This window comes from Mastomys coucha, unplaced genomic scaffold (assembly GCF_008632895.1).
Source record: "Mastomys coucha isolate ucsf_1 unplaced genomic scaffold, UCSF_Mcou_1 pScaffold22, whole genome shotgun sequence".
NCBI lineage: Eukaryota > Metazoa > Chordata > Mammalia > Rodentia > Muridae > Mastomys > Mastomys coucha.
The window spans coordinates 211,565,395-211,579,522 of record NW_022196905.1 but is presented as its reverse complement, the minus strand read 5'-3'; the positions used below and the strand labels follow the sequence as shown (position 1 = coordinate 211,579,522).

General features: G+C 52.0%; 1 protein-coding gene across 1 annotated transcript in view; it reads right to left on the bottom strand.

Moving 5' to 3' along the window:
* Positions 1 to 539: 539 nt before the first annotated feature.
* Positions 540 to 14,128, bottom strand: part of Sin3b (SIN3 transcription regulator family member B) — a 34,535-nt gene continuing 20,946 nt past the window's right edge. Inside the window, exons 9-19 of the mRNA XM_031340310.1 lie at positions 13,803 to 14,010; positions 13,489 to 13,605; positions 11,526 to 11,764; positions 10,205 to 10,388; positions 7,764 to 8,307; positions 7,436 to 7,605; positions 4,682 to 4,855; positions 4,381 to 4,473; positions 2,187 to 2,281; positions 1,699 to 1,903; positions 540 to 1,582 (exon numbers count right to left, since the gene is read on the bottom strand). Coding sequence (XP_031196170.1) covers positions 1,352 to 1,582; positions 1,699 to 1,903; positions 2,187 to 2,281; positions 4,381 to 4,473; positions 4,682 to 4,855; positions 7,436 to 7,605; positions 7,764 to 8,307; positions 10,205 to 10,388; positions 11,526 to 11,764; positions 13,489 to 13,605; positions 13,803 to 14,010 — 2,260 coding nt within the window. The 3' untranslated portion in view covers positions 540 to 1,351. The remainder of the gene's footprint in view (positions 1,583 to 1,698; positions 1,904 to 2,186; positions 2,282 to 4,380; positions 4,474 to 4,681; positions 4,856 to 7,435; positions 7,606 to 7,763; positions 8,308 to 10,204; positions 10,389 to 11,525; positions 11,765 to 13,488; positions 13,606 to 13,802; positions 14,011 to 14,128) is intronic.

The following is a 14,128-nucleotide window of genomic DNA, read 5'->3' as shown; positions in this document are numbered from 1 at the left end:
CTTTTTCTTTTCTCTAGACAGGGTTTTTCTGTGTAGCCCTGGCCATGCTAGAACTCTCTGTAGACCAAACTGGCCTGTAAATCAAGTGATCCTCCTGCCTCTGCTCACCCCCCAGGATGGGGCTTAAAGGCCTCTGCCACCACCACCCAGCCCAGCATAATTTTTTAAAAGAAATCTGTTACATCTTAAAGTAATTTTGTGAGTAAAGCCCTGTGTATGTGACTTTCCTGTCTCCTTCCACCAGGCAGAGCCTGGGGACCAAACTCAAGGCCCCTTTAGTCACTGTACTATCCACACCCCCAAATTAGTTTGTATAATCACAACCCAAGTGTAGAATGGAGATGCCTCTATTGAATGTGAAAAGACAATTGGAGGAGAATATTCTAGAGCACTCCCAGGTTGAAGGAACTGCCGTTGCTGTGGACAGTCTCAGCCTCTCTGAGGAAGGGCCCTGGAGGGATTGCTGATACCACTTGAGACTTAGCTGTGTGCAAGACCTGCCTAGGACTTTTGTAGGAAATGATGAAGGACCCTGAGGCTTGGCGTAATATTTAACTTTAATGTGCAAATAAATAGAAAAAAATCAAAAACCAACAACCCTACATTCAAAACAGCTGCGAAGGGAGGTCAAAGCTGGAACAGAAACTGCTCAAAAACGTTAAGAAGCGGATCCCCAGAAGCATGCAAGAGTGCCCGGGCTCCCCTCTGGGGAAGGAAGGGCCCGAGGGTCCTAGGTGGCTTGGGGTCCCCACGTGCAATGCCCATTTCAGGAAACTAGGATGTGCCCAAGGTGCCCATGGATCCTTTGAGAGGCACAAAGCCAGGCCTGGGCAGGCACACCTGCTCCCCAGTGCCCAGGCCCAGGTTCAAAAAAAAAAAAAAAAAAAAAAAAAAAAAAGAAAAGAAAAAGAAATACAAAAAGCAAAAACAAACAACAACAAAAAAACGGCTCAGGAAACTTCGAGAACAAGTGCTCTCTGAAACCTTGGGTTTGGCATGGAGACATGGCCCTGCAGAGGGCAACTGTGGGGATGGTAGGTGGTTCACGGGCCCACAGGAAGGTCTCTCCCATGGGAAGCCAGGGGAGCTGCTGCTTCAAAAGTCATGACCACTATGAGCACAGGAAGGAATAAATACATGTGCGAACGTCATCTTGAACTCTGCGGGAAGGGGCCGCCTTACTGGGGACAGTCCCTGGTGTTGCCTGGGGTCTGGTCTGCACTGCCAAGAGCGACAGCTCCTGCTTGCTTGAGGTCAAGGTGTGACCCCAGGCTCAAAGTGACAAAAACCCTCTTGGGAGCAGGATGTGTGGTGTATGTGGGGTTCATGGGCTGGAGGTCCCTCCAGATGTTCAGGGTGAGGCAGGGCGGCGGCTATATTGCACGCGGTAGCGAGTCACCGGCAGCCCGTGAACGTGTGCAGTCTCGCAGAGCGTCTTGCAGGGTACCATGTCCTCCTCTTCCTCACCCATCAGCCAGTCCTGAACCAGCCCTGCCGCAGCCACAGTTACATTGTCTTCCAGCCAGCGACCATGCCATTCCTCGAAGTGCCGGTGGTGGCGCAGCAACACCAGGGGCTGCACCTGTGGGGTGTGTGTCTGTGAACTCCTGGGGACAGGGTGTGGGTCTCCCAGGTTCTGGGTTTTGGGGTGAGGGGCTCATGGGTTCCGGGCCAGGGAAGTTGGGCATGGATGTGCACCTGCTTGGCACGGCATAGTGTCCCACGGCGGTACATGTAGTCCTCGGAGTTGACGATGAACACCATCTTGTGTGTGCCCAGGCGGAACCGGCAGTCCACATCACAAGCGCTCTCCACGCCCATGAGCCGCTTCCAGGAGCTCTTAGCCTCACCGTGCATGGCACGTACCTGCTCACACTGCCAGCGCCGGAACTTCTTCAGGTTCCTGCAGGGACAGGGCCTCGGGAGGGGACTTGCAGGCTCCAGAGGCCAGGGAGATGGTGACAGAGGTCCACCCAGAGCCCAGCATGCATGATATGTCATCATCTTACCCTCAAATTCTGGAAGCTTCTCCCAGCAGGGCTAGTGGTTAACCCCTCTGCTCCCTGGGTGGGGGCTGCTGTCCTGCGATTGTCCCCTAGATCCCCTGCACTCCCCCCCCACTCCTATGTCATATCTCATTGCACACCAGGCCCTGGCAAGTAGCACACATGGGACCCTGCCCTCACCTCTGTAGGAACACTGGCTTCAGCAGGAAGCCTTCAGTAGGCGAGCTGGATGCACCCTCAGTCCCCACGTACTGCTCCACATAGCGAGCCAGGTGCTAGGCATGGAAGAACACAATCTTGGATAAGGTGCCCTGCCTCTTATCCTGGATCCCAAGTCAGAAGATCATGAGAGTTTGTACTCCAACCCAAAATATAAGGGAACCAGCCATGGCTGACCGTCTGATGTGTAGTGCACCCAAAACCCCAGACTGATGCTTCCGTCAAGGGTTCTGATGTGAAAGGACACTACAGCCTGATAGTACTTACTTTAGGACCAGCTTGTCATGCCTCTTTGGGTAAGTCTAGGCAGCCACATGGTCCTCCTACTTGGGAAGCCCATCTTAGTACAGGAAGGTGGACTGTGCAGAGTGTCCGAGTATAAAAGGCTGGAGTGTGCATGCGTGAGTGCAGGACTCAGGAGCGGAGCATAGGCCTAGAATCCCCCAGTGAGGGGCTGAGGGGTAGAGCCCCTGCCTAGAACATACTTTCCCCTACCCAAGAGGCTAAGGGCATGTCTGGGCAGAGTGACATCCTAGAATCCCCCTGTGAAGGATTGGGCAAGTGGCTCGGGGGTAGAGTCTATGAAGAGGGACCCTTAGCTGAGAAATTGCCTCCATCAGATTAGAATGTGGACATGTCTGCGGGCCATTTTGATCCCTAATTGATGGAGGGCCCAGCCTACTGTGGGCAGTACCACCCTGCTCATCACAGCAACAGGGAGCAAACCATGACTATCTCCAGACCAACTCCATGAAATGTTTTCTCACCACTTGGGAAGGGAAAAGAGCAGGGAGTATGGGCATCACTTGCCTTTGAATGTCAACTTTATGGGGGAGTGAGTCTATGTTGTGGGGACTAGTTAAGGAACAGAGGCTGTGGGGAAAGAGGCTTTTGGCTGCAGCAGACAGGAGTCAAGGAGGTGTGTGCAGAGGTGCCCTCAGGTCAAGCCTCTGCTTCCTCACTCCTACCTCCTTGTTCTTAGCCTGTTCAACTGAGGACAGGAAGGTGTGGCCAACAGGGCCCTTGCATTTCCTGTAGTGCTTGTCTGCAGACTGTCTGGCTCAAAGGAAGGGTGGAGAAAATGCTTGTTGTGTGTCGGGTTCTGGGCCTCCAAGACCTCATTTGCAAATAAGGCCCACACAATCAAGGTGAGCCTGTAGAAGGCGGCAGTCCTCCTTTCACATTCTAGTCTGCAGCACTGGGGACAGAACCCAGGGCCTGCCCCATGCCAGGCAAGTGTCTACCACCTAGCTACAGCCCCAGGCTTTTTTTTTGTTTTCTGGGACACAGGGTTTCTCTGTGTAGCCCTGGCTGTCCAGGAATTCGCTCTTGGAGATCCACCTGCTTCAAGTCCTGGATTAATGGCATGGCAGCTATCCCTCGGCTTTTTAAAAAAACATTCAAGAAAGGACCCCTGTGAGGTTACTTCCATTCCCGAGTCTCTTGAACAACAAGGACCCCAGGACTGTGTTACCACATCTAGCAAGATGAGACACAAGAGAGACACAGAACTATTCAGAAGACAGAGCCACATAGGAAGGCAGAGGTGGGGTGATGGAACTACAAGCCAAGGATAGTTGGAGCCCTCAGAAGTGGCAGAGGTTATGAGTGGCCTCTCAGCACTTCTGAAGGTTGGGACCTCAGTGCCCCTTCCATTTGGACACCAAGTTTCCTGGATGAGAGGACAGGATCTGCCTTTTTTTTTTCCTCGAGACAGGGTTTCTCTGTATAGGCCTGGCTGTCCTGGAACTCACTCTGTAGACCAGGCTGGCCTCGAACTCAGAAATCCACCTGCCTCTGCCTCCCAAGTGCTGGGATTAAAGGCATGCGCCACCACTGCCCGGCAGGATCTGCTTTAGCAACTTCCTGGTCTATGGTCACTTGTGGAGACCACAGAAAATTACTGTGGATTCTGACGTTCTGAGTAACAGGCACACAGGGACCCTGGAAGTCACCAAGAGGACAGAGGAGGGGACAAGCAGGCCAGAGTCCTCAGAGACTGCTTTGGGATTTACATAGGTATGCTTTTAGCTGTCAACACAGTTGGGGACATGACCAGGACTGTGACGCTGTGATGTGTGGTGTGAGCGTATGCAGGGTCAAGGCAATAGGGGACAAAACAGCACAGCTGAGGACAGACAACAGGAGCACTCACCTGTACCTCCACAGGGTCCTCAGCCTGCGCCTCTTCTGTGTCCAAGAGCTCTATGGTCATGATCACCTGGCCTCTGCGCTGCAGGAACATTACCTGGGGAGATAGATGGCCATGGCCTGAGCTGCCATCACTCACCCCCACACCCTTCAAGGCCCTGGCATTGCCGTGCAAGACAGAGGGACCTGGCGGGTTCAACAGCCACTCACAGGTGTAGTGACAGCGTCCTTGTCATCCTGCTCAGCTTTCAGTCTTCTCTCAGTGGCCTTGGCCTTCAGCCCCAGGCCATCCTACAATGTCTCACCTTGAAGCAGTTCTCATCTGCCATGCAGCGCTCTGCCTTCCACTGGTAGCTGGTCTCCCGTGCAGCACGGACACATCTGGAGGACAGGTTTCCTCCCGCTGCCCCTCGCTGCTGCTCATTCAGGTACAGCTCCACCACCTTCAGACATACGTCGTCGCTCACCAGATGGTGCAACTGGCAGGGAGAGAGAATAAGACCACAGCTGCCACCCCTGAAGACGTTGACACAGCCCCACACAAGACACAAGTCTGTGACTGGGGGACCAGGGGAAAACGAAGTGGCACCAGTAACAATCTTTTTCTTTTTCTTTTTCTAATAGGCCGACCAAGCCAGACCAGAGTTGACTAAACAAAACTAGACAAGACCAGCACACATGCCTGGGTATAAGAAGTGCCCTTTGAGAGCACTGACCTCATATAAAACTTCCTTCCAGATATCTGGGGACAATTCTTTCACCTATTTTTAAGAAGAGGGACACAACGAGCTAGGAGGCCTTAGGTACTATTAGGTGACCACACACCTCAAGGGTGACTGCACGAACCTTCCCCTCCCATCATCTCTGCATGAGGACATTGAGGAGGACATAGGGAACAGGAATGGGGATCTAAGAGGCCAGGGCCAGAGCTCTGCCTTAAACAGTGCCAGCCCTTGGTGAGTGCCTGGCTGGGGCACTCACCAAGTAAGTTCTGGGGCAGCCACAGAAGGGCCATCCTGCTTACTCAAATCAGTTTGTTCTATCTTTTTAAAACAGTTTCTACTGTCTGTGAGAGGGTGAGGATGAGTGTGTGTGTGTGTGTGTGTACGTGTTCACCCAAGAAGCCAGAGAACAATAATGTCCTGCTCCATCTGTCTCCTTATTTCCTTGAGATGGAGACTGGGGATGGAGTCCCCTACTGGACCTAGAGCCAGTAAGCCCCAAACATCCTCTTGTCTCTTTCCTCCATATTGTGTGGTACATGAGTATGTTGGACAGTTTTATCTCAATTTGACACAGCAAAAGTCATCTGAGAGGAGGGAACACCAATCAAACAAATGCCTCTATAAGATCTGGCTGCTGCCAAGCCTATAGGACATTTTCTTAATTAGTTATTGATGAGGGAAGGCCCAGCCCATTGTGGATGGTGCCATCCCTGGATTGGTGGTCCTGGGTTCTGTAAGAAAGCTGCCAGTGAGCAGCACCCCTCAATGGTTCTGCTTCAGCTCCTGCCTACAGGTTCCTGTGCTGTGTTGAGTTCCCACCCTAATTGCTTTTGATGATGAACTGTTATATGACAGTGAACTGTTATATGGAACTCTAAGCTGAAATAATCCTTTTCTTCACCAACTTGCTTTGGTCATGGTGTTTCACCACAGTAATAGTAACCCTAAGACAAGGAGCATGTTGTCATGCCCAATGAGATCTGCAGTTAGGTCTTCATGACTGAACACGGCACACACTCCTATCCAGTGAGCTGTCTCCTCAGCCTTGAGAGGTTACTTTAGAAGCTTAGCCAAAAGACCTGGTCTGATCCAACCACCTAATGCCAACAACGAGGCTCATGTCCCAGGGACTATGGCCCTCTACTGTCCCCCACCTGGCTGTCCTGACACTGTGTGTGCAGTCCCGAAGCTCTACTACCCATCACCAGCTGTAGCAGCCACTACTGTGGACAGGGGCAGGAAGGCACAGACTCAGTCCTGGATCATACATAAAAAGTTGAGGTGCTTAAAGAGAAGTGTGTGTGGGGGCGGGGGGAATATGTCAACTGCTGGCTGTGATGTGCTAGGCAGGGTGGGCTGGAGAGCAACATGGTGCAAGTCAGGCTCTCTGGCTCCCCATAAGGACAGGACATCCAAACATCACACAGTGGTCACAAGAGGTCAGACCATGAGCCACTGGGGGAAACGCAACGTGAGGCGCCACCGCCCCATAGCAGGTCAGAGCCCATTGCAGATGTGACCCAACAGGTACAGGGATGAAGAAGAGAGGTCAATGCCCAGCATGCAGCTACTTCCACACAGCTTGAAACCTCTTTGCAGAATCAGAGTGAGGAAGTTTTGCTCATGAAAACACACTGAGTGGCCCCTGGAGGTCTGAGCACTTTCTGTCTGTGTACTTTACATCAGTAGTCATTGGGGCCAGGACTTGGCACTGTAGAGAATACTTGTCTAGAACACTCAAGGCCCTGGTTTCCATGCCCAGCACCATAAAGGAAAGACAAACAAGTTCTTGGGGCCAGTGAGGTGGTTCAACAGGAAAAGGCTCTTGCAGGCAAGCCTGACAGCCTGAGCTGAGAGCTCCATCCCTGGGCCCACACAAGGGAAGGAGAGAAGCATGTCCTGCAGCTGTCCTGACTGCATGGCTGTCATGCCCATGCACACATAAATGGACAATATCCGTAATAAAAACGTCTTCAAGCCCTGGGAGGAACAGCTTTGCAAAGCACTTCCTGTGACTGACTGGGCCCAGAAGGCTTTTCCCCAGGACTCTCATTTTGCATGTTGGAATGGTTGGGGTATAGGGTATTGCCTTAGAGATGGTTACGGTGTTATGAGCTATGGATGCACTTTAAGGGGTAAATTCTGTTGTATGAATTTCACCTCACTGAAACAAAAGTATAGACTTGCTGTGTGGGCCCTGTGTTGAAAGGACCAGTTTCCAAGGTGTCAAGGACAGTGCATAGGACCCTGTGTGGAAAGGACCAGTTTCCAAGGTGACAAGGACAAGGTGACAGGAGAGCTCCCCTGAGCTTGCCCTCCCCTGGCCAGCCTCACCTGGCGGGCAATGTTTTGCACTAGCTTGTCCATGGTGAAGCCAATGTAGGCATGGATGGTGAACATCTCACGGAGAGTGTCCTCATACTGCGTGGGGTCGATGCTCCCCTCCAACAGGCTCCGCACCATGTCCAGGAAGGCTGGGTAGTACTCCTCCAGCTCCACCTCACCTGGGAAAGGAGGGTGCTCAATTAACTCTCTCGCTGAAAGCAGCAGCCAGAACTCCCTAAGGACTTGCTACGGAGGCCCTAGCCCTGGTCCACCACCACCCTCCATTAAGGTGGCCTACAGGGATAAAGGGTAGTAGCCCCTTAGCCCAGGCACTCACTGGGCTGCTTGAGTCGCAGCTCCATGGCAGGGTCTGCGGCCTTCTCGCGGCGGCCCTCGCACAGCAGCTGCTCCCTCTCCTGCTCTCGCCGATGCTCCAGCAGCTGCTTCTGCGCCTGCCGGTAGATCTTGAGCAAGCGAGCGCACAGCGTCTGGTGCAGCCGCAGGAAGAAGTACCAGTTGTTGTTGGCAAAAAACAGACTGTACACGTCATCCAGGGCCTTGGGCGGCTCTGGTGGTGCATCTGCAGGGGGCTTCTCATCCGTGGGCCGGCGGCGCTCAGGCTCGGTGCTGTCCCGGTCGCGTTCATCGGCAGAGTCATCGGAGGTGCCCGGGCGCTGCTGTGAGAAGAACAGGCTGGGCAGGAAACGGTGAAGCAGCTGGCGGATAGTGCCCTGGTCCTCTTTCTGAATGGCTGGCTGCCGCTTAACATAGTAGCTGATGAGTGCCGCTGCGTCCTCTAGGATCTGTCGGTCCTCATACACGAAGATAAGGTGAGGCTCACTGGAAGGAGCACTGCGGCCCTCTGAGTGCTGCTCCTGGTGCTGCAAAGGGTGGCAGTCAGCGGGCATGGCCTGCAAATCACCTAACCCTAACTCCAGAGTAACAGCCAGCCTCCTTAGAAAGGATGGTGACCTTGGCACACACCACAGGAGTAATTTATCCAACAATCCTCTCATCTCACAGCGTCACAGCTGCCCTGGTAGGTAGGGTCCAGCTCCCAGCCAGCCTACAGCTCTCAACTGGGCAAACCAAGGCCCTCTCACTGCAGGTGGATGTTAGCACTAGAGTACTGCAATGAAATGAGAGACTCCCACAGACCTGGCCAACAGGTAAGGTCTCTGTGGAGTGAGGCTCAGAGTTCAGAGTGGCCCAGGAGCCTTCAGCCATCTGTCACTCATTCAGTTCTCCACCGAGTCACTCTACAGGGCTCAGCTGCCCCTCCCCCACTCCATTAAAACAGCTTGCCACCCGCCCAATACTTTAGCCAACAAGAGATGAGGGGTGGGGGAGATCTCCCCCAGGCTCTTAGAGAACTTAGCCCTCGGCCTACTGTCTATAGCTGTCTCTTAGGCCAAGCTCCTTTCTGCTGTGTACAAGGCCTTTGAGCATGTTGGCTTCTCATTGTCCAGGTGAACCTCTTTCCCATACACCATCCCTTAATGTTGATCTGGACAATAGCATTCCCAAACTCAAAGGTGACCACTACTTGCTCCTCCCTCAACCCAAGGAGCCATCTCTGTTGACAGAGCACTGTGGCCTGAACAAAACAAGGGTCTTGGAAGGCCAGAGGAGCCCCAGGCTGTTTCTAGGCACTGTGGTAGCTAGGGCATTAGGCCCACCCATGGCTCTGGCAGTGGGTCTCTAAAGTACTGAGTTGAGCTTCCTGGCCTTCAGTTAAGGAGTGCAATCTACAAACTGACAAACTGGATCCTGCCTGAGATGGTGTTTGAGGGACCTCCAGAAGTTCACCGTGCACTGACCACTGAGAGCTGAGAGGATACTCAGACCTATCTAAAGAGACAGTACCTGGAGTTGGTGCTGCGGCTGACCAAAGGTCTGGAAAGAGGAGCCATGGAGGGACTGGCTACATCAGGTTGGCCCATGGGGCATTTCTTAGCTCCTACCTCAAGTTCCTGCCCTGATAGCCCTGAAGATGAACCTGAGGGCTAAATCAACCCCTTCTTCCCCATGTTGCCTTTGGTCATGGAGCTATGACAGCAGGAAAGCAAATTAGAATCTAGATACAAAGTGTCCAAAGGGCTTAATCCTGTTGGTAAGCCACCGTGAGGGCTCATGGACAGATGGCATAAGGGTAGCTCCCTAACAGGTATTATTGGGAAGCTGGGCAGACTTCCTGTTCCTGTCTTGAGATCTCCCTTCACCATCATGTTCCCATCTTGCTAGAGCCTAAGCAATGGAGAAGCTAGGCAACTATATGCTGAAATTTCTAAACTCATGAGCCAACACCAGCCTTCTACTTGTTGAATGGTTTCTCTCACATGCTTGTCAAAGGAATGAAGACTGATTTGGTAATATATGGATATCTCAAAAATCTTTTTCCCCCATGCGGTTACCTCAATTTCTAACCTAGGCCTCACATTAGGCAATGCTCTACCCCACACTACCACCTCTGCCTTCAAAGGTGAGGCCATGGGGGCTGCAGAGATGGCTCAGCAATTAAAGGTGCTTGCTGCTCCTGCAGAAGACCTGAGCTGGATTTCCAGTAGCTCACTGACTGTAGTGATCTCTAGCTCTAAGAGGCTAACACACCTCTGACCTCTGAGTGACTTACGTACAAACAAAAAAATCAATCCATACAGCAGAAAGCAAGCCCAGGGAAAGTCTAGCAAGCAGCAGCCTTTCATATCTCAGTTTCCCCACGTCTGTGTGGGTGTGGGTTCAGGTGTGAGGGGTGGGTAGCCTGCCCACATGCCTTACCTCATCGTAGACGCTTTCAATCTCGTTGAGCAGGCTCTTGGAGCGCAATGCCTTGGTGTCATTCTGCTTGAAGTTCACAGCCTGGTGGTCCAGGGACTTGAGGTATGCCTTCTCATACTGCTCACGCCAGATCTTATTGAAGCCTTGCTGGGCCTCCCGCCACTCTTCCTCCTTGGCCTTCAGCCTGTAGGGAGAGGGGCTCAGTGCCTAATGCCCAGACCCTCCTGTGACCCCAGAAGAAGGGCCCAGCTTCCTCATAGCAAGTACACATTTGGTCTGTATGGCACTGAGCAAGCCAGCATGAGGGAGGCTAAGGCAGAAGGATGCCCAGTTCTGGCCTGGGTTACAGTGAGAAAGCCCCATCTAAAAAAAACAACAGAAGAGCCTGGTGGTGTAAGAGTATCATCCCAGCTTTGAGGATCTGGATTCAGAAGGCTCCCTGGGCACATCGTAAGTCCAATACCAGTCTGGGCTACATACGACCCCATCACCAAAACAAACAAACACCTCCCACTCAGAGAGGGGTAGGAAAGGGGAAGTGGTCCTACATAGCCAACATGGCTACTTAAAAAAAAAATTGTATTTATTATTTCATGTGCATGTGTGTGCTGTGTGCAAGTGTGTATGTTTACCATATACATATGGTGACCTTAGGGTTACAGACAGCTGTGAGCCACCATGTGGGTGCTGGGAATTGGACAGGGTCTTCTGGAAGAGCAGCAGTGCTCCTAAATGCTAGCCAGCTATCCAGCAGTGGCTGGTTTAAATGCTAGCCAGCTAGCCAGCAGTGGCTGGTTTTAGTCTTCCACCTCCTCCCAGACACCCAGCAGCCAACACAGCTCTGTCACTGACCCCGCTGAGCATCACAGCTCAGACCTGTGGGTTAGCACAGGGCTCAATGGAGTGTCAGTCAAACTTGTGGGCTAGCACAGGGCTCCTGTGGGCTAGCACAGGGCTCCATGGAGTGTCAGTCAAACCTGTGGGCTAGCACAGGGCTCCATGGAATGTCAGTCACAATCCACACTTTGCATCCCAGGTCTCAACCACACCTGAGTGGGACACTGAAGAGAAGGCTACATCTTCATGGGACACAGAGCACATATATTGCCATGGGTGCTGTAAGTCACCGAGAGGTTATGGACAGGTATGTGAGTGTAGATTTTATGTAAACAAAAGGTAATAAACTGCATGAACCAGGAGATGTCCAGGAGCCTGGTTGTTAAGACTCTGCTCAGGACTAACTCAACTGGAGGCTGACTCCATCGGTTGGGAACCCTGGTAGCTCTCCTGAGTCAGGGAGCGGAGTACAAGAGGGGAATACCTTTTCAGGACAACAGGCACAGCGGTGGCAGGGTTCCTCTTCAGGCTCTCAATGACCTCTGGGGCCTTGTCTCCATAGATGCGGTGTATGGCACGACGTTGAATCACCTCTGATGTGCCACCCAGGCAGTCATCCAGGCGGAGCTTCTCCTGGTCCTCAGGAGCCATCCGTGACAACTTCTTCTGCACACTCTCCAGCACTCGGATGGTGGCCAGGTTTGTCTCCAGGACAACGTCCAACTGCAGGGAGGAGACAGGCATGGTCAGAACTGGGGACTGTCAATGGAGCCAATAAGTTTGGGTGGTCTACTAGAGCACACCTGTGTGGGAGGGGCAGTGTTCCAGTGATAGCAGTGGCACATACCACCATGGGGAGGGGGCGCTTAGCATACACAGGTGCTCGTGCGCACTCTAGCGCTCACGTGCTCTCTCTCTCTCTCTCTCTCTCTCTCTCTCTCTCTCTCTCTCTCTCTCACTTTCCTTCCCTTCCTCCCTCCCTCCCCACCCACTTCCTACAGTCTGATCACCTGCCACACTGCCACACTGAAGTTTAGCGGTGGGTGTCACAGTATTATTGGGAGCAGGGAGACTGTGTTCTAAGATAACCTTGCCTCAAACATAACACAGGGCCTGGTGCTCCAGTCATAGACTGTCCTCATGGGTGTGTGGCAATGTTTAGGAATGGGAGATATAAGCCACAACTGGCCTCCTTCGTGTCCCAACCACCATGGGGTACCATAAGCAGGCTTTGCCAAGTATGGCACCTTTGAATTACACTTCCCAGCAGCTGCTAGACTCTGGTTCATATAAAAAGCTGCTAGACTCTGGTTCATATAAATTGTCTTGTCCATGGGACTTGTCATGGCAGAAGGTGGAAACACACACACACAAAGGAAAATGGTGGAGGGTGTATACTCGTCAGTCATCCCAGCACTTGAAAGGCTAAGGCAGGAGGACCACAAGTTCTACACCAGCCAAGGCTACAAAGAGAGACATTTCAAAAAGAAAAGCAAGGGCTGCAGAGCTGGCACATGGGGTAAGAGCTCATCCAAAGGACTGGGATTTAATTCCTAGCACCCACATGGTGGCTCATAACTGTTCCTAACTCCAGTTCCAAGGGATCCAATGCCCTTTACTGGTCTCTGTGGGCACCAGATAGACAGGCCGGCAAACACCCGCACACATAAAATGAAAATAAATCTTAAAAACAAAACAAAACAAAATGAAAAGACATGCAGATATAAGCTTGTAAAGGGGGAGTCAGGATGAAATGAAGGTGATTTATTATCTCTGTCTCCAGGAGGGCCACTTGTTGGGTCTGAAGAACTCAATTACAACTTCAATAAGAAATCAAGCTAACGCCGGGCAGTGGTGGCACACGCCTTTAATCCCAGCACTTGGGAGGCAGAGGCAGGCGGATTTCTGAGTTCGAGGCCAGCCTGGTCTACAGAATGAGTTCCAGGACAGCCAGGGCTACACGGAGAAACTCTGTCTCGAAAAACCAAAAAAAAATAAAAAAATAAAAAAAAATAAAAATAAAAAATAAAAGAAATGAAGCTAACTTAGCCAGGCAATGGTAGTACACACCTTTAATCCTAGCACTTGGGAGGCAGAGGCATCAGAGTCTCTGAGTTCAAACCCAGTCTGGTCTACAGAGTGAATTCCAGGACAGTGAGAACCACACAAAGAAACCCTGTCTTGAACAATCAAAAAAATAAAAATGAAAATAAGTAAAGCTAACTTAGTGTAAGTGAACTAACCCACTGTCTTTAGCTGGAAGGGAGAAGTGAGCGCTGTGCTGTAGCTCAAGAACTGGCAGAGCTGGCAGCCAGAGGGAGCTGCTCCACAGCACTGGCACCCTTTTGTGGCAGGGAGAAGAGACTACAGGATTAGGCTGTACCAGGAAGGCCTGGGCTGGGAGGACAGAGGACAGCAGGACAGGCAGCCAGAGGTGTTTCACCTACTTCAAATCTCTCATCCTCACAGCGATGCAGCTGCTCCTCGTAGGGTGTCTTCTTGGAGCTGACGAAGGTGGAGTCTTCAGACCAGGATGGAAAGGAGACCCATGTATCATTCAGGACCTAGACCAGAGGACAGGGTATCTGTCACTAAGTACATCTGGGGACAGGGCAGAACTGAGCAGTGATAAAGTTAAACAAGTTCCCACTCCAGTGTGAGCTGTAGGGTAAGCACTAGCATCCAACAGGGCACGAAGCCTAGGTGGCCTCTGTTGACACCCCTCGGGTACAGAGGGCTGACCTGTGCCCAAGGGTGCTACCTCCTTGCAGATGGCAGTCCTTCCGCTGCACTTGGGCTGCTGGTAGGTCTTGGGAAGGGCCCGATAGCTGGATCCTATTCGCTTACAAGACGCATAGTCAATTTCTCTGCTTATGCCGTCTCCAGACCGGTCGCTCATAGGCGGTGCAAAGGACAGCTCTTTCACTCCCAGGAAGGACTTGAACTGTGCAAAGAGTTCTGGGAATTTCCTTCAAAGACAGAGAGAGAACCTTTAAGTGGACACTGGGCCCTTTGAAAATGTTCTAGAGTCATGACAATGGCCTTGTAGATATGGAACTTCAAGGATGGGCTCACTCAGAAGTCCGT